This window comes from Eurosta solidaginis, chromosome X, assembly GCF_040869045.1.
Source record: "Eurosta solidaginis isolate ZX-2024a chromosome X, ASM4086904v1, whole genome shotgun sequence".
Classification (NCBI taxonomy): domain Eukaryota; kingdom Metazoa; phylum Arthropoda; class Insecta; order Diptera; family Tephritidae; genus Eurosta; species Eurosta solidaginis.
The window spans coordinates 22591183-22619043 of NC_090324.1; the positions used below are offsets into that span (position 1 = coordinate 22591183).

Consider the following 27861-nt stretch of genomic DNA (forward strand, 5'->3'; position numbering starts at 1 on the left):
GTACTTTTGGCTTAACAGCTTAACAAATGTTGACTTTTTAGGACATAATATTTCTGAAACGGGAATTAGGCCCTCGGGAAGAAAAAGTTTTAGCCATTCGAAATTTTGATCGTCCAAAATCTATTAAGCAGGCACAAAAATTTATTGGTATGGTTAATTATTACCATCGATATATACCAAAATTAGCAGAGTTTACGACAGTTATCTATGATTTAATTAATAGAACAAATAAGAAATGAGACAAGATTTTAATTTGGGACGATATATCTTATAAAGCTTTCGAATGCATTAAAGAAAAGTTTGCATCTGCGATATTTTTAAATCATTTTAACAAAGATGCAAAACTTTCTTTAAATGTAGATGCATCCAATACGGCAAAGGTTGTGTCATACATCAAACGTTTAATAATAAATCAGAACCACTTTCATTCTTTTCAAAGAAACTGTCTCCATCCGAAATTAAATATAGTGCATTTGATAGGGAACTGTTAGCTATTTATTTGAACATTAAACATTTTCGTTACCTTCTAGAAGGACGTCAATTTACAGTTTTCACAGATCACAAGCCTCTAGTATTTGCTTTAAATTCAAAAACAGAACGCAGTCCAAGACAAACTAGACATATGGAATTCATTGCACAGTTTACGAATGACATTAGGTATATTAAAGGACAGGAAAATGTTGTAGCTGATACATTATCTCGTGCGTTTGAAGTAGAAGCGATTAGTAATTCGGACATTAATTTAAAAATTTTACAAAGTGAACAACAACAAGATATTGAATTAGGCAAACTTACCTCAGAGCAAACATTTTTAAATTTGAAACTAATAAAAATTCCTGTTCTTAACTTTAATATATGGTGCGAAGTGTCAGGAGAAAATCCTAGATCATTCATTCCAAACAATTTAAGAAAAATAATATTTGATATGTTACATGGGATTTCACATCCTGGTAGTAGAGCTACACGTCGTTTGATAGTTAAGAAATATTTTTGGCCAAAAATGAATAAAGACATCAATACTTGGTCCAAAGAATGTATAAGTTGTCAAAAATCGAAAGTACATCGTCATACAAAATCTCCAGTTGTGAAAATTCCAATTCCAAAAGCTAGATTTGAACACATTCACTTAGATATTGTCGGACCTTTGCCTGCTTCAAAGGGATATCGTTACATATTAACTATAATTGATAGATTTAGACGGTGGCCAGAGGCATTCGCGCTAAGAGATATTTCTGCAGTTACGGTTGTAAATAAATTTTTTAAGGAATATATTTCACGTTTTGGGGTTCCATTGGAAATAACAACGGATCAGGGATCTCAGTTTACTTCAAACTTGTTTTCAGAATTAATGAAACTTCTTGGAAGTCATCAAATAACGACTTCTTCCTATCATCCCCAAGCTAATGGAATGATAGAACGTTTCCATAGACAGCTTAAATCTTCAATAATGGCTAGGAATGGGTCTAGAGATTGGTATGAAGAGTTACCAATCGTGCTTATGGGTTTGCGATCGATTTTTAAGGAAGATATTTCGGCAACACCAGCTGAAATGGTTTATGGCCAAAATTTAAGATTACCTGGTGAATTATTTGTTTCAACTACAGAGAATGTAACTTCAGCGGATGTTTTAAGTAGTTTGCGTGAACATTTAAAAAATTTTAAATCAAATTTGGAACATCATCAAAATTCTAGCGGTATTTTTGTTCCAAAAGATTTAAAAGATTGTCATTTTGTTTTTGTACGTGTAATAAACAAATATTCCTTGCAGCATCCGTATGAGGGTCCTTATAGAGTTATTGAAAAAGATATTAAAAACTTTAAAATTGAAATAAATAATGAAATTAAATCTATTCCTATTGATCGTTTAAAACCAGCAATGATTGATAAAATACAGATACCTAACACAAAAACAAAAAAGAAAGTTACTTTTAATTTATTTAACGTTAAATCTCCGGAAGGGGGAGTATTGTAGGGCTATATTTATATTCAACTTTAAATGTACCTACTTTAAATAAATTGAATTTTTGGTTCTTGTTAATTTTTTATATTTCAATTTTGAAATGATTGTTTCACAAATTTTCATTCTGTTATAAAATTTTAAAAACGAATTATTAGCATACATTTAGGAGTCATTATAATAAAGATATTTTATAAAATAAAATAGTGCGTGTATAATAAATAGTGGTAGAGTTAACGACTACCTATGCGTGTATAATAAATAGTGGTATAATTAACAACTACCACAGTGGTGAACTTTATTTTCACAACAAGTGGCCTGCCACCACACGGAACGGTTCGAAACCTGGATGAAAAAGTACAACAGAGTTGCATTTCCACTATTCAACATTATTTTCGACGTGTATTGTCAAAATGTTGAGATTCGTGGAATTAAGTATTTGAAATCTCGTCCAAATGAATGATTGATCGAGATATGTAATGCGCGACATATGTGGCGTGCAGCAGCGCATAAGGCCTAATGTTGGTAACGCAGTGCATTGACAGTCAGCAGTGGAGTGTAGAGATTTTGACATCTCCTACGATGGTCCATATCCTGAATGAAAAAAAAAAAAATGTCATTCATTTAAAACACGCGGTGAGTATGGAGGCTAGTAGATTAATAATGGTAATATTAATTCATTTCTCGTTTTCTTTTCAGGTGAATTTTTATAGAAAACTATAGTTCTGCAAATAAATCAAAGCATATATAACGGCCACCGTGGTGTGATGGTAGCGTGCTCCGCCTATCACACCGTATGCCCTGGGTTCAACTCCCGGGCAGAGCAACATCAAAATTTTAGAATTAAGATTTTTCAATTAGAAGAAAATTTTTCTAAGCGGGGTCGCCCCTCGGCAGTGTTTGGCAAGCACTCCGGGTGTATTTCTGCCATGAAAAGCTCTCAGTGAAAACTCATCTGCCTTGCAGATGCCGTTCGGAGTCGGCATAAAACATGTAGGTCCCGTCTGGCCAATTTGTAGGGAAAATCAAGAGGAGCACGACGCAAATTGGAAGAGAAGCTCGGCCTTAGATCTCTTCGGAGGTTATCGCGCCTTACATTTATTTTTTTTTTATATATAACAGAAAACCTAATACAACAGCAACTGTGCATTTTGGAGCGCAGTTGATAACGCTCTTTAATGACTAAAGAAATATAAACTGCTTGCCCCATCGTAATTCGTCTCGAGCGGAAATAATATTACGTCGACTCGCAGCACCTCGTTATTTTAATTGGTCACATGTACTTGTTTGGCTCACTGGGCTGATAACCCAATGTCAATGCTTTGCACATTGATTGGATAGCCAGCTCTACTCTAAGACAAATTAGCTTTAAAAGTTGTTTAGAGCCATTCATAAAAATTGTTGATTGCAGAGCAATAGTTTCTTACTTCAACGGAACAAATGTCCAGTCGGCGCTTGCTAATTCAAATTTGGGTCGGTTGACAAATAATAAATCCGATGTATTTTTATTGCTAATACTTACGTAATTTATTCGCATATTTCATTGAGCCTGAAACAACTGATAATCATCGGAATGCGTCCGTTCAATTTGAGACGGTTTGGTGAAGAGTGGCGAATTTGGATAAGGCCACTGCTCATTGTTACTTAGGTATATTTGCACTTATTGTTGTGCCACTGCTGATTCACGTATTCACACGTAAAGATCAACTTATACTTATTGGTGGTGCGTTTGTATTGTCTGCTGTGCCAGTGGCACATAATTCAACATGTAATACATTTTACAAACCCGATTTTGCAAAAGCATATTATTCGAATTTTATGGATAGTGCCAATTTACGCCCTTAATACTTGGATTTGAGTCTTCTTTGCAAAGCATTCCATACGTAGATTCATTGCGTGAATGTTATGATGTTTATGTTATATACAATGTTTTGGTATATCTCTTACACTATCTCCATTTGGGTATGGATCTTGAAGCTACAATGGCCTTTGTGACGACGCCTTTAATACCAATATGCGCCTATTTCAATAGCTGTAGCAGAATTATTTTATTGCGTGTCCATTCAGCGGGTAATGCGGCAGCTGGCGGAGATTTACAACATGGTAACTCAATGCGAGTTCAGAACAATTGGTGTAGGCAGAATTGAAATTTCCCATGTGAGAAGTCGTCCATTAACCATATTTCCTGTGATGCTGTTAAAATTTTAATTTCGGCTGTATGTTGATTGGATTCACCATAATCCATTGCAAGTCAGCAAAATGGAATGGTCTACAGAAAGTTATCATCTCTTTATGACTTGCAAGAAAAATATATCAGGTACGGCTTTTAAAGAAAATGAAGATATTTGTGATGTTTTACAATTAAATTTTGTTAAAGGTACTTTGTCAATGAACCCCTGTATGGCTTCAAATTTCCATGTCCTATTACAAGGGGATGAGACATTATATACGAACCAAGGAGAAATCCTAGCAAAAATATATTTTGGTTCCAAGTTCATATTTCCCACCTATATCCATGGTAACGAGGATGATAGTATGTATAGTGTTAACTACTTTGTACTCTTTACTTTAATTTTTAAAATAATTTTAATTGAGTTTTCGTGTTAACTTAAAATTTTGAATAACTTCAAAAAAAAGAAAATTCTAATTAGTTGGAAAATATCTAAACTCAAAAATAAACAAAAATAAATTTTTTATTGCAAACCAAAATAAAAGAGTTTTTTTAAAATATCAACTTGAATGTTGATATATTGGCGATCCTACCAACGATCCTGCGCAAATATTTTATTTCATTAATGACTGTAATGATTACGAAAATTTCCATTCGCTAATTTTTAATTAAAATGCATTTATTATCTAAATCTATATCTGTCCGTGCTTGTATATATAATACCTCGTGCTTGTGATAAATGATTTTTGAACAAAAAATTTCGCAATTTTAAAGTAACTACTCCGTCATATTTACAACGATTTAAATAGTTGTGCGAAACAGACTAAACGAACAGCCATCAGTTTGTTTACTTAAAATCCAATTTGGAAATACATTCGCCATCAACAAAAAATTATGAATTTAGTGATTATAATACGAAGCTATAATTAACTTTAAAAATATTTCGTTTTGAAAGTGCTTAAAACATTTACTATTGTGAAAATAAGTGAAAGTCCATAGACATTCGTAGATGGACTGTGTGGAAACACCCGAAAACGGAAATCAAATTTTAGCAGATTTGATGAACAAAATAGTTTAACCAATAAAACAATAAAAAAATTAAAAAGTTAAATCATAGTACCATAATTGTAAATCGCACATCGATTTAAAAAAAAAATGAAACTTAAATATACTTCAATTAATAAACAATATTTTGTGCAAATTGCATATAACAGTCGCTGTAAATTCTATATACGAAACAAAAACAAAAAATAAGTGCGGACAATCAAATAAAACATAAAGTACTTATAGCAGAAATTTACTAGTAGACATGCTATAAATTTTATGCAACATAAATAAAAATAAAATTTTTCTACGAATCGTTAATTAATAAAGAACTCTAAAAACAATATACTACGCTTAAAACAATAGTTAAGTTTTCCACTTCACTACAACAAGAGCTATTACAACAATTTTACGCAAAATACACACAAGAACGGATTTAAAGTATAAGACATCACGATGAAAATGATGAGATTCATAAAGAAAACAACAAAGCCATTGCATAAACAGCAACAACAATGAATTTAATTGTTATCACGCCCAAAAAACGTTATTTATTCCCTCAAAATCTCTACAATCATCAATCAAATACTTATTAATTTGAATATTTTTTTTACTAATTTAATTTTATGTAAGTATAATTTTTATTTTAATATCATATTACAAATTTTCCAATTATAATTTAAATTAAAATTTTAAACCTTTTAAACTTTTAAATTTATTTTAAGATTATTTTTATATTTTAACAATTTTAATATAGTTATTTAAATTTACTTATTTTTTATATAAAATTAAATATTTTATTTAAATTGTTTTGCGGGGCAGTGGACCCGGGGAAGTCGGGCGTGTGCGTTGCAAATAAAAGAAATAAAACACCGAATTAGTATCAAAACAATAACAATTTATTAACTATGTAAAGAAGATGTGGTTATTAATTATCAAAGGTTCGCTAAGGTGAAAGTTCACAACACAAAAGGTGTGCAAGAGTACACTCGCGGTATGTAATGAAGGGGCCTAATCAATTCCAACTCAAGTATTGGGTAAAGAAGGAATTAATCAGACGCACGCTTCCCTATGCACAAATAATTACTTGCAATATTAATTCACGGAATTTAAAGATGGGAATTAGTTTAAGGCACAAGGATGAAAATAATTATTTGCGCACACTTCAAGATACAACTTATTACCGCGTACAATATGCACTTGGCACATTCAAATTCATACGAATGAATTGCAAAAAAAGGCAAATTGAAAATTAAAGTTATGTGACAATGGCTAGGAGCCGAAAGTGTACAAAATAAATTCAAGAGGCAACTCAGATTTTTAACATTAATTCTTTTCCAATCTTAATTCACTGACACTCGCACTGTATAAAATGGCTGATTTAAATAACTCACTTTTTTTTCTTACTCACCTGGGGCTAGCTGCTGGCTCTTTGACGTTCCAAATAGAAAAGAAAGTTTAAAAAACGAAAAAGGTCCGCACCACCTGCCGATAGCTAACTTTCGTCGAGTTTTCCCCTTTAAAGTTAGCGCTCGGCAGGGGTGGGCCGTTACCGGTAAATACTAAAATTGCCAAAAGTGTACATTAGGGTGGTAGCGAATATTTAGGCTGGTGGCCTAAACATGCCGGCCCCCTTGCGGCGAGCAACTCGAAAGAGCAAAGAAGGAAGCTGATGAGTACGCCAGCAACCGACCCGAGGCGTGATAACTTAGATAAAATTAAATAACTTAAAATAAATTAAAATTCTAATGGGATCTCATGTGGTTTCCCGGTCATCACTAATGCAGCCTCTCTTGGCGGAGCTGTGAATAAAAAAGGGAAAAGTTAGTATGCATGTACGTGGGGTTGCTTGGTTTTGATGCACCTGGTTAATTGGATGTAATATGTATTATGTATTATGTGAAGGCTGGATGTCGCTGTAGACGCGTAAGAATGCTGCCAGACCGTTATGGCTGGAACGCTCCTGAAACGACCAGTCCGAAGATCGTCGGCTGCGTGAGGAGCCCATTTACCGTTACTGGGGCTGTGCCACTAACCATAATGGTGGCGTACACGTCGGCCCCGAGTGTTAAGAGGACCGGCGCAGATCGATAGAAAGTCGGGTCTGCGAGTCTCATAAATTGGAAGGGTGCCATGACCGAGGAGTCAATCGTCGCGGTTGGGTTGAGACGCGTATGCCGTGATACCACCGTTGCCTGAGTCGTGACTCGATTCATTACCCCGTATTTCCCGCGCAACACTAGTGTGCACTTCGTAGTTCTGGCCGTATTAAGCCGTTCGAGTTGGAGGTCGTTGGCCAGGTGCGCGTCTATCACGGACGTCGGCGCGCAGGGATCAATGAGTGCGCGCACCAGATGGAGGCGCCCCCCTGCCTCTATCCGTATGATCGCTGTAGGAGCAATAGCAATAAATGCTCGGGTGATCGTCATCGCGTCATGGGTTTCCCGTAAGCGCCCTGTCCTGAAGCCGGCGGGGTGCGCCTGATGTGGAACGATAGTGGTGGTGGTACCCTTCTTGTATGGTTGATACGGGGCCGCTCTGCCAGTAGAGAGTCGGGTCGAGCGGAACGGACGCGGCTCCGCGCCGCCCCGGCGCCCACTGGCATTGCGGTGCGATGGGCGGAAAGGACGCGTCTCCGCGCCATCCCCGTGTTCCATGTGTCGCTGATTATCTTTCTGCTTCTCATGCTGAAGCAGCGGTCGGAAGGATCGTGCTTCTCCACTGGTCGTTGGGGCGATGGCTAAGGCGGCTGCACTTCGCGTGAACTCTTCCATCTCCTTCTCCTCCTCTTCTACCTGTTGGGCCCACGATCGTGTGTCCTCGGTGATGTTGATCGATAGCACCTCGTCGCTTTCGTCGTCGTCGCGCTCCCCGGAAGGGATCGGGCGTGGCCGTGCTTGCTCGTCCTCCATGTGAAGCGTAGTGTGGTGTGGTTCACGGCAGCGGTGGCAGCGGTCGTTGCTAGGGCATATCTCTAACCGATGGAACGGCGATAGGCAATTGGGGCAGTGCCGGTGTATAAGGACGGCCCGGAGGCGTTCTTCTGCCGACATTCCCCGGTACAGCGGGCATAGTCGCATGCCGTGGTTCTTCTGGCACAACCGGCAGGAGACGGTGAAGGAGTCAACGCGTTGCTCCGTCTTGTTGCGTTTGACCGAGAAACCCGTCATTCTGGAACGGGAACTTGTTATTATTTGGTTTGCATTTTAAGGGGGGTTGGGTGGCGTATGGGCGGAGAGTAGAGGCTTAATTGATCGAGCTTGTGGTTGGCGTACTCGGGATAAAGGGTTGTGTGGAACGAATAATCTTATTAAGTTATTCTGTCGATGTAATGATGGGTTTGTAGTGGTTGAAACCACTGTTATATTTAATATAATTTTATTGAGATACGCCTAGAGGTATCTTTAATTTTGGTAAATATCCTCATCATAACGAAATTCTGATATTGAAAGCAGTCCTTTTTTGGTGTTTGCCTAGTACAGGCAATATGCGGTAATATACGCTACATTTGTGTAGCAGATGGTATCACGAGTTACCCGTGTATTTTCACGGCTCCTTGTAGTTGCCCTACAAAAATTTGATCACAAAACTCACCCACGCCGATACAAATGTGGCTGTGAATATAACCTATGAATCCCTGTAAAATGACTAGTCAAATGACGCCGTGCATACAAATGTGCGACAAATGTGAAGAAGCCTTTACTCGCTGTCTGGGAACACTCTTTGTGTTGATTTGGGCCATGTTGTGTGAGAATCACAAATTGTGGTGTGTTTGTTGATTCCAACACAACCCTGGCGGGAATAGCCTACGCTAACGAGTGTGGCAATTTGTAGAGCTGTCAGCTGTTCACTCTTCCAATCGTTGGAATGAGACCGCTGTGCGGTGCTGCCCATTGCAATGTATTGATGCATAATGGTCATGTCATGAAGTATTTCGGGACAGCTTGCGTCTGAGTCGTGACGCGACATTAAATTTATATTTTGTTCTAAAAAGTTTAATTTCTCCCTTGTTTGTAATATCGAAAGCATAGATGACACTACTTTATTCCTGCTGGGATTTCAAGCTAAAAAAGGGACTGACGAAAGTCTGTCGAAACTTTAATACACAAAAAACAATTTTCGTCATGAAAGCGAGACCACTATTGAGTGTGACATGTTTAAAATGTAAAACACAAACAAAATCATGCACCGATAGACATCGAAAATTATTTCGGTCTCGAGTGGTTAACCCCCATTTTTTCCAAGCAGGCTGATTTTGATTGTGTTTTTATGCCCAAATTTTCAAACTAAAAACTTTTCTCAAAAAAAGAAAGAAACAAAAGGACGGCCGAATGTCAGGAAAACTATCGAAATACAACCTGGCGCGTGTGTTTCCAGGGAACCCAGGCTGTATCTTCAAGGTTTTCGTTAGTTGATTTTTTTGTTCGGTTATTAACACTCGAATTTGTTGGATCCCGCGGATCCGAGTTGTAATACTCTTTGGATCGCGCGCAATGTGCTTACTGTGTAAGAACCGAAAAAAGCAATTGTCATCGAGTGGCAACCTTGATTCATTCATTCAAAATGTCATTCATTCATGGAAATGAGTATAGATACATTTTGAATGAATTTTTACTATGAAGAAAAACTTGTAATGGGTAAGTATAAGTGTATGCCAGTATCGTTCCCTTTTTTTATAATTTTACAAATTTATTAAATTTTTATTCTTTTATTTCATTTCAGGTACTCTTTTTGTTTCATTTCAGGTACACCAATTGCGATCAATTACTGGTATTATGATGCGACAAGCGAATGAACACTCGATTGTCCACCTTTATTTGCCTATTTGAATGGATACTAGCGCAAGTGGCCCATTATGTTGATCCTCAAATGCTGATTGTTACAAATCTTAATTATGCATCAACGGCAACTATATACATATTTTCAACGCGGAACCGGAATATTTGCGGAGTTGATGTCCGCATTCGGTGTGGCACTATGTCTGCAAATTTTAAATGTACCCAAGAAGTCATAGCGCCACTTTGCTGCAGAGCTTCTCATGCTATTCAATGTGGGTTTGATTCTTGTGGATCATATTCATTTTTAATGTAATGGGCTTTCTATTCGGTATATTGCTTCTGAGTATTAGCTACTTGCTGGAGAAGCGTTATTTGGTTTCAGCATTCATATTTGACGTTTATCGCTTAGTGAACACACTGTATAGGTACACTATGTTCGCGCACTTAACCCGAACGAACGTGTTTTCTATCACTACGTTTAGCCATAAATTTGGGCACAGTGTATTTATGAGGATGATTTCGAGAAACCTTTTCTAGCACGATCTGCATCGTTCTATAAGTTCGAATCGCCTAACTTTCTCAATGAAAATAATGCTGGCGTTTACGTTAAAAAGTAGAGGCTCGTATACAAGAAGAATCTGCAAGAGCAGCTCTTTATTTAGATAAAGACACGGAACCGCGAATTGTTAAAGTTGTCGAAGATGAGCTTATTAAAAAACATATGCGCACCATTGTTGAAATGGAAAATTCTGGGGTAGTTCACATGATAAAAAACTCACAAAATGAAAACCTTGCATGTACTTATAAACTATTTTCGCGCCTAAAGGAGGAGGGCCTGAAAGTAATTGCCGATACCATGTCGTCATATTTGCAACGTTACTCAATTTTAAGCACATATTTTTGTATATGGCGCCGGCATTAGCTGTTTATTTCCTGAGATGTTACTGGTTCCAAAGCGGGCGTAATCCTATTGTTTTTATTGGTAAATGGTTGTTGGTTTCACGCCTTTTGTTGCTTCATTTGGTCCTTTCGACAGACAATTGGCGCAGGTTTTTTTTTTTTTTGGCGCACGACGCTTATCTCAAGAAGCAGTTAAAAAGGCGAGACTTGTAATATCTTTGCTCAATCAATGACTCAAGCTAGTCTGCGTTCGATCGTCGATTTGCTAAAACTATTTTTAGTGACGCAGAAAACGACTGCAATTACAAACCGGACACATTGCAAACGAATAAATTTTAATTTTTCGTAACATTTACATTATTTTTTGCATTTGGCTCGACGACAAGTTTAAATGTTGTTAGCGAGGACAATATGCCCAGTGCTCCGCTACCTAATGGTGCAGCAGTCGCTGAGGTAGTCGTCGAATCTTCGTTTTATATCAAACCAAAGGTAAATATGAGACCTCAAGTACGTCGTGTACGTAGTATACCCTTTGATATGCCTTTGACTAGCGCTTCATTGCTAGAACATATACGTGTTAAGCGCGTACCAAAATATCAATCACTTCCACCTCAATATGGACAGTCACAGGCTACAGCAAATGCTGCTGCGCATGATATCAAATACGTACGCTACGGTACAAATACTGCAGCATCAAACGCTGGGGCACAGGCATTTAATACATTCGGTCCAAATGGTTCATTTGGTGCATCTTCAGCTGGTACAATATCGCAAGCCACCCAGATGGGCCCATTAGGAGTACAAAACTCTGTTGGCGCATCGTTGAGTCAAACATATACTCTACCAAATGGACAAACAATTAACTTTGCCAGCACGAATAGTTTTGCTAATGGACCATTTGGTAATAACGCCAATAGTCGCGGATCTTCGGTAGCTGTTAGTAAAACTTAAAGTCGTAGCGGTGCTTATTACTCTTTGTAAACAATTGGAAAGTATCAGTAATTTGACATAAATTGTGAAATATAAACGCTGGGCTACGACTAAAATTAAAAAAATGTAATAAACAAATGCGTGAAGTGTAAAGGGGATCAGCATAGCTTTGTTGGAGGCTACATTTTTGAAGGTTTTCATAACTACGGTTTAAGCGCCACAGAAGTAGATGCTGATCAATTAATTACAATGATGAAACATTGCTTAAATGAACTGCCTATTGATAAACCAAAAATGTTGCCAGGCGCTTATACGCCTCTTGTGATTTTGGAACTTATTGCGCTGGGTGTGGATATTTTTGATACAGCCATGTAAACCAATGGATGCGATGGAGCATTTTACAAGCTGTGTTCTTTCCATCAACTGTGTTAACAACAATAGGTTATGGCAACATTGTGCCCGTAACAACGGGTGGACGCGTCTTTTGCATTTGCTGTGCGCTGGTTGGTATTCCATTTTCATTTACCATCATCGCAGATTGGGGTCGTCTCTTTGCCACAGCCGTCTCGGTGAGGTGCAACTACATGCCGAAAGTGCCGAATTTCAGCAACTTTATTGGCAAGACATGGTTTCATGCGATTTTGGCGGTTGGATTTCTGGGTGTCGATTTGGCTGCTGGCGCCTGCCTGTTGCTGCTCTCGGAGGATGACATATGAATATCAGGCTGCATCTCCCAGTTCTATCAGAATACAAGCAACCCGATGATTGGAATTAATTTATGATGGTAAGTAGGTAGTAATGACAGCTAAACCACCTTAATTTCAAATCAGTTAATTTAAAGGTGAAACAACGCTTAACAAAACAACTGCCTCACATGCTACTACAGCCAAACCACAGGAACATGCTGAACCTGCGCCCAACATAACGGAGATTGATACGCAAACGGATTTCAAAGGTATGATGTGGAACTATATTCCCTTACGGTAATAAAATATTAGCAGCCCCATTCTAAACGAAAATTCCGTGCGAGTTTTTTCCCTTCTCCCATTCCTCGTATTTTAAATAAAAATTCCTTGCGAGTTTTTTCCACTTCTCCCTTCCCTCCTATTCTGAACAATGTTCGAAAGAGAGAAAACCGGTTAGGGGAGAAAAGTAGGTATTATGAATGTGAGGGAGAGGGAAATTTCTTTGCCATTTCATAGGAGTTTTTTTTCACTAGTTAAATCAAAGGGAATACATCAAAAATAGTTAAAGGAAACTAGTTCTTTTAAGAAAGAACACTTAATTGTACAAATTTGTGCTAAAATATGTATTTACATTGTACCACAATATTCTCACTGTTAATACAACAGCAACAACAACCACAATATTCTTTAGTTTAAGTCGAAAAGTATATCATAAGCAACGGAAGAGCTCTTTGAATATTTGATGTAGCCATCCAGAAATTGCGCAATGATTTTTTTAAGAAGGCTTAGTGAGATTTTGGCATATGGCGAAAGGCGAACTCAACTCCACATGGCCGCCAGAAATTTGCTTTGCAGAATGAGAGCAGGCCTCTCCGGCGGATTTGTGTTATCCCGCCGTCTTCTTCTTATGCTCCTCAGTGGATGTTGCTGTGGCACCAATTCATTACTCATTTCACATGAAATGCAATAATGTGTGTGTTATTTCTTAATTTCAAACAAATTAGCAACAATCATTAGACCTTACAAAATTTTTTTTTTTTTTAAACAAAATAAGAAATGCGCAATGAGATTTCAACTGACAAAACAGCTGACTTCGAAAATTGGAAATTCCTATTCCTATTTTTCCGCGGGAATATTTAGAATTGGTAGGTAGATGTTTTAAGACAAAATCATGATTATTGATTCACTGGTATGCTGTGGCAGATAGCGGATCTGCGGTAGGGTTCTGTTGGCCTCGTTCGTGGTGAACGAGAGCTGGGTTATGGGATTTGTTGGCCTCGTTCAGGGTGAACGAGAGCTGAGTTACGGGTTGTAGGCCTCGTTCAGGGTGAACGAGAGCTGGGTTATACGGGTTGTTGGTTATAACGGTTGGGAGTTACAAGTCTCCCTCACCCTCACTGGAGGGTGGTAGTAGGACCAATTTCGTGATTGGTCTGGTGGTTTGTCCTCTTGCCGTATCAAGTTCGACGACTCGAACTCGGTTATCGGGGCCATAATGGAGGTTGGCTATCCGACCTAGTCTCCATTCGTTGGGGGGCAGATTGTCCTCTTTAATAACGACTAAGTCCCCCGGTTTGAGATTCGATTGTGGATGCTTCCACTTAACGCGCTTCTGCAGTTCGGTGAGGTACTCCGTTTTCCACCGCTTGCAGAAGGTTTGATGCAGCGCCTTAAGTTTTTCCCATCGATTGACGAGTGAGGCGCGATTCTCGCTGACGTCAATCTCGGGTGGCGCTAGTAGGTGGCCCCCGACTAGGAAGTGCCCGGGGGTGAGTGGCTCCAGGGTGGACGGGTCATTGGAAGATGGGCTTAGGGGTCGGGAGTTGAGACAGGATTCAATCCTACACAGGAGGGTGCTGAACTCCTCTAGAGTAAATTTATGATCCAATGCGATCTTTCTGAAATGGGTTTTGAAACTCTTGACTCCCGCTTCCCACAGTCCGCCCATATGAGGAGCAGCTGCTGGTATGAAATGCCATGTAAGGGCTTGGTGGGCATATTTAGAGAGGGTTTGGTTGCGCGCATCAACGAGGAATGCCTTGACCTCTGAGCGGAGAGCCCTCGACGCACCGACAAAGTTCGTTCCGTTGTCGGAATAGAGGTTTTTCGGGCATCCTCGTCTGGAGACAAACCGACTAAATGCTGCTAGAAACGCGGCGGTGCTGAGGTCGCTAGTCGCCTCTAAGTGGATCGCCTTAGTCGCAAAGCAGACGAATAGGCAGACGTAACCCTTGGACATGCGGCATCCTCTTCCGCTGTAAGACTTGATGTCAAACGGTCCTGCGAAATCCACCCCGGTGTTGGTAAATGCCCGGCTAAAGGTAGTGCGTTCCGCAGGGAGGGTTCCCATGAGTTGCGTCGGGGAACGTTTGCGGAATAGCGTACAGGCCTTGCAGTTGTGGATGATGGATCGGATCATGTTTTTGACCCGAGGTATCCAATACTGCGTGCGTAGGAGCCGCAGCATTAGTTGGTTTCCACCATGTATGGAAATGGTGTGGACAAACTGGACTAGGAGACGGGTGAGTCGGCAGGCGTACGGGAGGATTATCGGGTGACGCTCGTCGACGGGAACGTCTCTGGAGGCGTTGAGACGACCCCCCACTCGGAGGACATTATCTTCGTCGATAAAGGGGTTTAGAGAGAGGATCTCGCTTTTGGTCGCGATGGGTTTCCTAGTTCTCAGAGAGCTTATTTCTTCGGCATAGTGGTTGATTTGGGATATCCTTATGAGGCGGCTAGTCGTAGCCTTGATTTCGTCGGGCGAGATCTGGTGAGACTCTGCTTTAAAGGACATTTTAGTTTTTGGATGGGTTCTATTGGCGAATCTTATAACGTAGGAGATTACCCGCAATGCCCTTGATAGATCGGAAAACCGATCAAGAACATCCTCGCTATTGTTGATGTTCGTTGCTACATGCACTTGCACTCGTTTTTCTTCGATGTTTGTGTGGTACTCCTGTTCGCCCTGAGATGGCCATTTCGATTTGCCTTCTTGCAGCCAAGAAGGTCCCTGCCACCACAAAGAGTTGTCGACTAGGTCCGTGGCTGGAAGTCCTCTGCTGGCTAAGTCCGCTGGATTTGATGCGGACTCGACATGATGCCATGCTTTAGTCCCTACCTTCTCGACGATTTTCGTTACCCTGTGAGCTACAAATGTTTACCAGGAACACGGGGGTTTTCGAATCCATGCGAGGACGATGGTCGAATCTGTCCATAGGTGCATGTTAAATGTACCTAAGTTCAGGTTCTCCATCACAGTTTCCAAAGTTTCTGCCAGCAAGACGGCACCGCATAACTCCAATCGTGGTAATGAAATTGTTTTTACTGGTGCCACCCTCGTTTTCGCCATGAGTAGACTAACGTATGCCCTATCGTTGATCTTAGCTCGCATGTAAACCGTAGCCGCGTAGGCTTTTTCGGACGCGTCACAGAAGCCGTGAATTTCTATATCGTTGGTTGGGGTGAAGTGCACCCACCGAGGTATACGAATCCGGTTAATGGCGGGGTACTCCTGCATGAAGGTTTGCCACCGATCTAGGGTGATTGTGGATACCGGTTCATCCCAATCCGTCCCCTCCAGCCAAATGTTCTGCATTAATATCTTAGCTACGATGATAACTGGAGCAAGCCAGCCTAAAGGGTCGAAGAGTTTGGCGATGGCAGATAGGATCGCCCTTTTTGTTAAGATGTCCTGGTTTTCGATTGGGTTAGCTGTAAAATAGAAATAGTCGGAATGCGCGTTCCAACGGATGCCTAGGGTTTTTACCATGCTCGCGTCCTCGAATTCCAGAAAGTCTTCCGTATGCCTGTGAGGTTTGGGTATGCCCTGTAGTATCCTACTGCAGTTAGATGTCCACTTTCGCAGAGGGAATCCTGCTGACTTTAATGCAGCTGTGATTTCATCGCGGGCCGCGATTGCTGCCTCGATGCTATGCCCCCCCTGCAAGGACGTCATCGACGTACATACTGTTGCGCAAGATATGCGCTGCGGTTGGCAGAGATGCCTCGACGTCATCAGCAAGTTGATGTAGGGTCCTGATCGCTAGATAGGGGGCGCAGTTTACCCCAAAGGTTACCGTGTTGAGCTCAAACACGCTGACAGGGTCCTCTGCTTTGAGTCGAAAAACGATTCTTTGGTATTGGGTTTGATTTTCCTTAACCCAAATTTGCCTGTACATCTTCTCAATGTCGCTATTGAAGACGTACTTGTAGAATCTCCATCGGAGGAGCAGTATTGTTAAGTCGGATTGAAGTACTGGGCCGGTGTGTAGAACATCGTTCAGGCTTGTGCCATTGGATGTCGGGCATGACGCGTTGAACACGACCCTCACTTTAGTCGTTGTACTCTCTTCTTTGATAACCGCATGATGCGGCAAGAAGTAGCAATCAGATGATTGTGGTGGTACTACGGTGTGCACCTTAGACATATGCCCTAACGTGACGTATTCTGTTAGTACCCTATTGTATTCCGTCTGTAGGGCCGGTGTCTTGGCTAGGCGTGTCTCGTTCCGATAGAACTGAGAGCAGACGCTCTTAAGAGATGGGCCCAAACAGAGCGTTTTTGGGAAGTCTTGTTTGAATGGAAGGGCGACGGTGTATCTTCCATCTGAATTCCTTTCCGTCGTGTTCTTATATAGTGCCTCGCAATAGGCATTGTCTTCAGTCAGGGCCTTTTTTGTTGGTATGTTTTCAATTTCCCAGAAAGCGGTTAGTTGCTTGTCTAGGCTAATTTCGTTAAAAAATGATACTCGTGTATTGGTTGGGTGAGGTGCATCTGCACGACCGGTTAAAATCCAACCGAAGACGGTTTCTTGGGCGAGAAGCGTATTTAGAAAGTTCTTCCGTATACCGTTTAGTATGATCTGGGGATAAATATCGCCTCCAAGTATGAGGTCGACTGGTTCATTAACGAAGAACCTCTTATCTGCCAGAGTCAAATCAGGGAACGCTTGCTGAGTCGTTGCGCTCACTTGGCAAGTCGGAAGGTCCCCTGTTAATCGAGGCAGGACTAGGGCCACTGTATTGATGCTTACTAAGGGGTCTGTAAGCGAACCTAAGTTAATCGAGCATGATTCCTTTACCTGTGCAGATGGTGTATTACTTATTCCTGACACCTGCACATGCAAACGTTTGGACGGAAGGTTTATTCGCTTCTTTAGTCTTTCAGTTATGAAAGAGCATTCGGACCCAGAGTCTATAAGCGCTCTGGCGGAAAATTTCACTCCGATGTGGATTATATTAACCCGTGCTGTCCCTAATAACACCCCTTTAGTGGTGTTAGCATGACACGAAGAGACGTTATTAGTATTATCTTGTCTTTTTTCAGACTCCATCCTTGCCCTAGCCTGCTGTGAGGTTGAAGGTGAATTGTCGGTGGCGTTTTGAGTCCACCTTTGAGGAGTTGTCTTTGATTGTGCTGTCGGAAGATGGAGCAAGGTGTTGTGCCTTGCATGGCACGTGCTGCAATTAAATTGGCTAGTGCATCGTGTCACGGTGTGTCCACCCGACAGACAATTCAGACAATAACTATTGTTTTTGATAAATTCTATTTTTCCTGACGTGGACAACCTACGGAATTTTTGGCAATTTCGTAATTTGTGCTCTGTACTGTTGCACATCTTACATGCCGACTTTGGTACGCTTGCTTGGTAAACCCCAAGTTTCGTAGAATTTTCCCTAGAATTCGAACTCTGACTTTTGGGTGCTTTTGTTGTTTTATTACCCCTAAGATCGGAAACCGTCTCCAATGTCTGGAAGCGATTGGACAGGAATTTGTCCATATCCTCCCATTTCGGGATATCTGTCTTCCGTTCTACGGTCTGTTCCCAAAGAGCCAATGTAGATTCAGGGAGTTTTGTGGAGCATAAGTAAGTTATGATTGCGTCCCAATTTGTGATGTCAATATTATGACATTGTAGCGCAGAAATGCAATTGTTGATCTCACGTTGCAATTTTTTAATTGATGTTCCACACTCCTGCTCGACTGCCGTCAGATTAAATAAAAGTTTTAATTGTGTGTTGACGAGGATACGTTTATTTTCGTACCTGTCGCTTAGATTCTTCCAGGCGGTTGCAAAACCCTCGTTTGTTAATGAGCACCTGCCCACTATTTCTTTTGCCTCCCCTTGCGTTTTTTGCTTCAAATAGTATAATTTCTCGACATCTTTCAGATCGGTATTGTGGATGTATATCGCCGTGAACATATCTCGAAAAGCTGGCCAGGAGAGGTAGTCGCCTTTAAATACATCGGTGTCACAAGGCGGCAGCCGCATTCTATGTCCACGGCGCGAGGAGTCTTCCTCCTTTGCTTCATCCTTCGCCGGCTGTGGGGTGATAGCTTCGGCTTCAGCCGCCACAGCAGACATGCATTGCAGGTAGCATGCAAAGCAGCTTTTATTTTTCTTTCTTAATGAGCTGAGCTCGTCTTTTGGACAGTTCAGAATTGCTGAGAAGACTTTCATATGTGGACTTGGTCTTCTTCCATAGTGCCCTTAGCTCCTCTTGCAGTAGTGCAAGGGTGTGCTTGTTCCGGGATTCGGCCGGGGTGGAGTTGAACTCTTGTTCAAACTCCACTATGGAATCAGCCAATCTAATATAAGTCTCCATTGATTTTATTAATTTGAATATTTTGTCTCTTTGAAGGTGTCGAGCTCGGAGGTAAACGACTTAGTGGCTTTGGTGTAAATGCAACCACAACAAAAAATTATAAGAGTGTTTTCGTTTTTGCTGTGATTGCGCTGTATAAGTAAAAGCTTTAGGAACACACGAATTCTGATTGAATGTGTTAACACAGATAGCAATCTTATGTGAATAGTGCTAAGCAAAAATTTAATCAAATGTAAATTATGCCGTGTATGTAATGTGGCCGCTGATATGAACCACTTATAGAAATCCTCACGAGGATTGTGCAAGCCACAGATAGAAATCCTGACGAGGATTTAATGTGTATAAAATGATATAAATGTAGTGATATGCAGCACAGATAGAAATCCTGAGGTTCTAGTCGTTGCAAAGTGATATTAAGCACGGATAGAAGTCCTGAAAGGATTTAATGTGTCTACAGTGATATGCAATGCAGAGAAGAGAATCGTCTGCAAATATTTAATGTGTCTTAACAGGTGTGTTGGACACAGATAGAAATATTTTGAAACTTAGCGTGTTTAAAAAAAAATTAAAAACGCAGATGGTAATCCCAATGTGGATATAGTGTAAAATGTGAACCACAGATAAAAAATCCCAATGAGGATTTAATGTGAAACACAGATAGAAATCCTGACGAGGATTAAATGTGTATTAAAAAAGGGTGTTATGTGAACGTTGATGAGTATCGCCGAGTAGCCAACCAGGGTATCTTTCCCAATATAAATAAGAAAATAAATGTGTGTATCCAACTTAATGTGGACAACTGCACTTTTAATTATTTATTATAAAAACGCTGAAAACATACAGCTAAATAATATAAAAACGATCAGTATAAAATTGTGTTTGTGACCAATTGTGATGAGCCACTAGCCACCCAACGTAGTGATACTTGTTGGCTTTTGGTAATATTTCAGCTCGCAAACTGATTACCAAAGTGAATTCTGTGATAGACAAGCTAAGGCTATCAACCAAGTGAAATTATGGTTCCTGACTGGGAAGTTTGTCAATGTATGTGACGATGAGGGGGTACAACACAGTGCAGTGATGAGTGTGAGAAAAAAAAAAAAAAAAACTAAAAAAATTCACTGACTGTCTGCCTTGAGCGGTGTCGAGTAACCCTTACCACTGGTGGGGGGAATTACCCGATCGTCAAAAGGCGTTGTGTGCTTAAAAAACACGAAATTTAGCAATTTCACTTGCTTTGCCTTGCATCAATCACAGAGTGCACCTTTTTACGTGATTCACGTACATAAAAAAAGTTTGTGAAACCAAGCAACCACGTACGTACCTTAAGTTTTTATGTGTTGATGTGAAGTGATGATAATGTGTTTTCGATGTGATGCGAATGGACTGTATGAGTGATTGCAATATAACGATGATGTGATGAATGTACTGTATGCGATAATAATGGACTGTGGCTGTTGAATGTGATGTTATGTGATGAAGCTAATGGACTGTATGATATAATAATGGACTGTATGTGCCGTAGATGATGTGATGAACCGAGTAATGTGATGATGTGATGAATGTACTGTATGCGATAATAATGGACTGTGGCTGTTGAATGTGATGTTATGTGATGAAGCTAATGGACTGTATGATATAATAATGGACTGTATGTTATAATAGATTGTATGATGTGATGATTTTATGGCAGTGTGTGTTGCGTGATAGCGAGTTGCCAAAAATGTTGTGCTAGATGACGAGTTGGTCGGCTATATTGGTTTGTTGTCTCGCTGGTTTTGATGATTTTAATGTTTAAGTAAATTATAATTTCCAATTCTCAACTTTCCCAAATGTTTTTATTTTCTGGGTTTTTGTCACAAAAATGCTCAAATTTTACTTTCCTCGGCGCGTAAGGACCAATGTTTTGCGGGGCAGTGGACCCGGGGAAGTCGGGCGTGTGCGTTGCAAATAAAAGAAATAAAACACCGAATTAGTATCAAAACAATAACAATTTATTAACTATGTAAAGAAGATGTGGTTATTAATTATCAAAGGTTCGCTAAGGTGAAAGTTCACAACACAAAAGGTATGCAAGAGTACACTCGCGGTATGTAATGAAGGGGCCTAATCATTTCCAACTCAAGTATTGGGTAAAGAAGGAATTAATCAGACGCACGCTTCCCTATGCACAAATAATTACTTGCAATATTAATTCACGGAATTTAAAGATGGGAATTAGTTTAAGGCACAAGGATGAAAATAATTATTTGCGCACACTTCAAGATACAACTTATTACCGCGTACAATATGCACTTGGCACATTCAAATTCATACGAATGAATTGCAAAAAAAGGCAAATTGAAAATTAAAGTTATGTGACAATGGCTAGGAGCCGAAAGTGTACAAAATAAATTCAAGAGGCAACTCAGATTTTTAACATTAATTCTTTTCCAATCTTAATTCACTGACACTCGCACTGTATAAAATGGCTGATTTAAATAACTCACTTTTTTTTCTTACTCACCTGGGGCTAGCTGCTGGCTCTTTGACGTTCCAAATAGAAAAGAAAGTTTAAAAAACGAAAAAGGTCCGCACCACCTGCCGATAGCTAACTTTCGTCGAGTTTTCCCCTTTAAAGTTAGCGCTCGGCAGGGGTGGGCCGTTACCGGTAAATACTAAAATTGCCAAAAGTGTACATTAGGGTGGTAGCGAATATTTAGGCTGCTGTCCTAAACAAAATTGTTAACTCCCTTTCCAAAAAAAATCTTAAATATTTTCTTATTTTCTAATTTTTCATTTAAATTTCTTTTCATATGGTTCTACGTTCACCAATACGAACTCGTAAATTTACAAATTCAGAAAATTAAAATATCAACCATACAAATAACATCATGACTCACAATACAACTCAAAATTCTAACATTAATACAACACAAAACATCATCTCTAATATAACACAAGATACTTCAAGACAAGATAACTTTACAAATTTTTCTTCTACTAAATCTATTAAATTACCACAATTTTGGCAAGATTCTCCTGATGCCTGGTTTTTACTTGTTGAAGGACAATTTGAAATTAATAATATCAATGATGATAATTTAAAATTTCAAAATATTCTAATTACTCTTCAACGAGATACTATATCTAAAATTTTAGATGTTATTAACCCTCCTCCTCTTTTTAATAAATATGATACAATCAAAAAAATTTTATGTGAAAGATTTTCTCTTAGCGAAGAAAAACGATTAGAACAATTATTTTCAAAAACTGAACTTGGTGATCGTTCACCATCTGAATTATTCAGATTTATGAAATCACTTATAGGTTCTGCCTCCATAGTTAGCCAAGAATTACTCTTTAAATTGTGGATTCGTAAATTACCACAAGAAATACAAATTCATTTGACTTCCAATAATAATCAAAACAGAGATGAAATTATTATTTTAGCTGACAAACTTTTTGATTTAATCAATAAACCTCATTCTTCCAAATCTCCTGTAGTCTCAAGTATAAATAATAATATTTTAGAACAATGCGTTAAAAATTTAACTGAATTAACTACGGCTATTTATCAAAATTTAAATAAAATTTCGAATGATATTAATCAATTACAAATCCGTTCAAGATCTAAAGATAGAAATAGATCTAAATCTCGAAATTTTTCAGGATCTAGAAATTTTTCAAACAATCGTAATTTTAATTCACAAACAACTATTTGTTGGTATCACAAAAAATTTAAGAATAACGCTCTCAAATGTATACCCCCATGCAATTTTAATCAAAATCATAATTCAAATTACGAACAAAATTTAAACTGAAACGATCCATTATGACGGTGACGGATAATGGAACTATTATTAAACCTACTCGTCGCCTCTTCATATTTGATAAATTCAATAAACTTAATTTTCTTATCGATACCGGAGCAGTTGTATCAGTTATTCCTTTTTCTAAATTTAAAATTTATAAAAGAAATTCTGATCTTACTTTAACTGCAGCAAACGGTTCTTCAATTGAAACTTTCGGTACAAAACTACTTAAAATTGATTTAGGTTTAAGAAGAGATTTTGAATTTCCATTCATTATTGCGAATATTGATACACCAATTTTAGGAGCAAACTTTTTAGAAAAATTCGGAATTATTGTCAATATTAAAAATAAAGAAATAATGGATTCTACTACAAAAATTAAAGTTACTGGATCTTCTGGATTTTCTGATATTTTCTCACTCAAAATTCCTATTGTCGAAAATAAGTTTTCAAAATTACTTAATGAATTTCCGTCTATTACCTGTGAACCAGATTATACTAAAAAAGTTAAACACCATACGGTTCACAGGATAGAAACAAAAGGTATTTTACCATTTTCGAAACCCAGACGTCTTGATCCAATCAAACTTAAAATTGCTAAAGCTGAATTTGAATTTTTAGTTAAAACGGGTATATGCAGACCCTCAAATTCTCCTATTGCATCTCCACTTCATCTCGTTCCTAAAAAAGAACCAAATGATTGGAGACCTTGCGGAGACTATCGAAGACTTAATTTTATTACTACACCAGATCGGTATCCTTTACCACATATTCACGATTTAACAATTGATTTAAAAAACAAACAATTTTTTTCCAAAATTGATCTTGTGCGTGCTTACCACCAAATTCCAATGGCAGAAGAAGACATTCATAAAACTGCAATAACTACCCCTTTTGGAATGTTTGAATTCGTAAGAATGCCTTTCGGTTTACGAAACAGTGCTCAAACTTTCCAACGCTTTATTAATGAAGTATTTTCTGATTTCGATTTTGTATTTACATACATTGATGACATTCTTATTGCCAGTGATAATGAAGATCAACATATAAATCATTTAAAATCAGTTTTCAAAAGACTTGAAGAATATAATTTAAATATCAAACCTTCAAAATGTACTCTCGGTGTAAATAAATTAAATTTTTTAAGTTACGAAATTTCAGGCGAAGGTATTAAACCATCTTTAGATAGAATTGAAATCATAACAAATTTTGAAAAACCAATTTCTATAAATAAATTACAAAAATTTTTAGGTATGATAAATTACTATCACAGATATATTAAAATGTTAGCAACAGAACTTAATCCTCTGCATGAAATGTTAACACATGCAATTAAAAACAAACTCAAGCAATTAAATTGGACAAATGAAACCACAACAGCTTTCGAAAATGTTAAAAAACATTTTGCAAAAAATACTTTACTTACACATTTCGACAAAAATGGTACTTTATCATTAGCTGTAGATGCATCAAATGTTGCTATTGGAGCAGTTCTTCAACAAACTAGCAATAATATACTAGAACCCTTAGCTTATTTTTCAAGAAAATTAACTACAACAGAAACTAAATATTCAACATTTGATCGTGAACTTTTGGCAATTTATAATTCAATTAAACATTTTAAACATTTTCTTGAAGGTAGAACTTTTACAATTTATACTGATCATAAACCTTTAATTCATGTTCTAAATTCTAAAGTAGATAGATCTCCTCGTCAACTACGTCATCTTGAATATATTGCTCAATTTACAAATGATATTCAATATATACGTGGAAAAGACAACATAGTTGCCGACACACTTTCCCGTATTCCGGAAATAAATACAATTTCAACTCAAGATATAAATTTAGAAACTTTATATAAAGAACAGCAAACTGATACATTTTTACAAAAAACCATTTCTGATCAAAATTCTAAAAATAATTTAAAAGAAATTCATATTCCAGTTATTAATTTAAATATATGGTGTGATGTTTCTCTACAACCTTTTCGACCTTATGTTCCACATCCTATGAGAAGAATTATATTTGACAAAATTCACTCATTATCTCATCCAAGTATAAGAACAACTAGAAAATTAATTCAAAATAAATATTATTGGCCTAACATGCGTAAAGAAATTAACGATTGGACTTCATCTTGCATCAATTGTCAAAAATCCAAAATTTCAAGACATACTAAATCTCCTATCCAAAAAATTCTAATACCATCAGGCCGTTTTGAACATATTCATATGGATATTGTTGGACCTCTTCCAATTTCAAATGGAAATTGTTATATTTTAACAATTATTGACAGATTTTCACGTTGGCCTGAAGCTTATCCGCTTAAAGATATTTCAACAAATACTATAGTAAAAACTTTTATTCAAAATTATATACCACGATTTGGTATACCATTAAATATTACAGTAGATCAAGGTTCACAATTCACCTCAAAATTTTTTACAGAATTAACTAAACTTTTAGGTTCTCATAAAATTCTTACATCTCCTTACCATCCCCAAGCAAATGGCATGATAGAGAGATTTCATCGAACTTTAAAAGCAGCAATTATAGCATCAAACGACTCGGTTCATTGGTCTGACATTTTACCATTCATTCTACTTGGTTTACGAACTTCTATTAAAGAAAATTTAAAATGTTCATCTGCTGAACTTGTTTATGGCCAAACACTTAGAATACCTGGTGAATTAATTATTTCAAATAGTAATAAAGAACATGATTTTTCTAATGACGCTCTTCATAAAATAAGAGAATATTTTTCACTTGTTCGTTCTAAAGTTTTTCATCATAACAAAGAAAATGTTTTCGTTCCTAAACAATTAGAAAATTGTGAGTATGTTTTTGTTAAAGTTCTTCGTAAATCTAATTTAGAATCACCTTATGAAGAACCTTTTAAAGTTATATCTAAGAAACATAAAACATTTACAATTCAATACAATAATACTATTAAAAATATTTCAATTGATTTACTTAAACCAGCAAACATACTTATTAACACTAATTTAAATACAAATACATTAAACAACAAAAAACAAAAAAAGGTTACATTTAATATTAATTAATAATTTGTTTGTTTCAAATTTTCTTGGAGGGGGAGTAAATATAGTGTTAACTACTTTGTACTCTTTACTTTAATTTTTAAAATAATTTTAATTGAGTTTTCGTGTTAACTTAAAATTTTGAATAACTTCAAAAAAAAGAAAATTCTAATTAGTTGGAAAATATCTAAACTCAAAAATAAACAAAAATAAATTTTTTATTGCAAACCAAAATAAAAGAGTTTTTTTAAAATATCAACTTGAATGTTGATATAGTATGGAAGTAAAGAAGTCCGTCGATGTATCGAGCATTCTATCCGAAGGTAAATTATGGAATATAATACAGCTTCCTCAAACTTATGCAGCTAGCAATTGGCCTATTCGATATTCAGCAATTAATCTGCTGGTTCGCATTTAGCAGTTGCTGGTCGAGCTGAGTTAGCACATTACTCAGTGGTGACAAAAAGGTGGAAGTTAGTTGGGAACGAGTCACAAGAAAAAGATTTCATGGTATCTGGGGGTTTACTTTGGTGGAGGGGTTTTGTTGTTTTGGGGTGCTAACCGCTATTGGATCGCACCGATGAAATACGCAGCTATCCTCAGGAACACAAATTAGATAACCAGTTCGGGACCAAGATTCAGGTTCGCGCTCCTGTAATTTCATTAAACATGTTTCGAAATCAGCTGATGTTACTTTTTTTTTTTGATGGCGTTGTTAGCCCTTTTGAGTTAAAACTGCAGGATTCTTATTCCTTAAGTGTCAATTGCGCTTACGAAGTAGAAGTTAGCCTGTCACCACACGGAACGATTCTAAATTTATTATTGCAAAAATGAACACAAATAATAAGTAAATAGCTTAATTTAATTTTTAAAAAAGTAAGGAAAGCTAAGTTCGGGTGTAACCGAACATCACATACTCAGCTGAGAGCTTTGGAGAAAAAATAAGGGAAAATCACCATTTAGCAAAATGAACCTTGGGTAACCCTGGAATGTGTTTGTATGACATGTGTATCAAATGAAAGGTGTTAATGATTATTTAAAACGTAGTGGGCCTTAGTTCTATAGGTGGACGCCTTTTCGAGATATCGTAATAAGGGTGGACCAGGGGTGACTCTAGAATGCGTTTGTACGATATGGGTATCAAATTAAAAGTATTAACGAGGGTTTTAAAAGGGAGTAGCCCTTAGTTGTATATGTGAAAGCGTTTTCGAGATATCGACCAAAATGTGGACCAGGGTGACCCAGAACATCTTCTGTCGGGTACCGCTAATTTATTTATATATGTCATACCACGAACAGTATTCCTGCCAAGATTCCAAGGGATTTTGATTTCGCCCTGCAGAACTTTTTCATTTTCTTCTACTGAATATGGTAAGTGTCACATCCATTTTACAAAGTTTTTTTTAAGTTATATTTTGCGTCAAAAAACCAATCCAATTACCATGTTTCATCTCTTTTTTCATATTTGGTACAGAATTATGGCATTTTTTTTAATTTTTCGTAATTTTCGATATCGGAAAAGTGGGCGTGGTCATAGCCGGATTTCGGCCATATTTTATACCAAGATAAAGTGACTTCGGTTAAGTACGTGAACTAAGTTTAGTTAAGATATATCGTTTTTTGCGCAAGTTATCGTGTTAACGGCCGAGTGGAAGGACAGACAGTCGACTGTGTATAAAAACTGGGCGTGGATTCAACCGATTTCGCCCATTTTCATAGAAAACAGTCATAGAATCTATATCCCTAACAAGTTTCACAAGGATTGGTAAATTTTTGTTCGACTTATGGCATTAAAAGTATTTTGTTGCACCATATCATTACTGGAGTCGAATGTTAACATAATTTACTTTTATACTGTAAAGATATTAAATTTTTTGTAAAATTTGACTTAAAAATTTTTTTTTAAAGTGGGCGTGTTCGTCATCCGATTTCACAAATTTTTATTTAGC

General features: G+C 37.8%; 2 protein-coding genes across 8 annotated transcripts in view; both read left to right on the top strand.

Annotated features, from left to right (window-relative positions):
• Positions 1 to 27861, top strand: part of unc-13 — a 4182017-nt gene that overhangs the window by 2559585 nt on the left and 1594571 nt on the right. The gene's annotated exons all lie outside the window — the stretch shown is intronic.
• LOC137234675 (uncharacterized) lies at positions 9922 to 12739 on the top strand. 2 transcript variants are annotated; one of them, XM_067758151.1, is made up of 2 exons: positions 9922 to 12563; positions 12621 to 12739. In XM_067758151.1, exon 1 carries the CDS (start codon positions 11261 to 11263, stop codon positions 11798 to 11800), a length of 540 nt encoding a protein of 179 aa, XP_067614252.1. In that variant the 5' UTR covers positions 9922 to 11260; the 3' UTR covers positions 11801 to 12563; positions 12621 to 12739. The 2 variants fall into 2 exon arrangements, with proteins under 2 accessions (XP_067614252.1, XP_067614251.1); XM_067758150.1 differs by having other exon boundaries at positions 12610 to 12734.

Bases quoted from the DNA above. Each gene is read 5' to 3' on its own strand.
- LOC137234675 (XM_067758151.1), top strand. From the start codon at position 11,261: ATGCCCAGTGCTCCGCTACCTAATGGTGCAGCAGTCGCTGAGGTAGTC.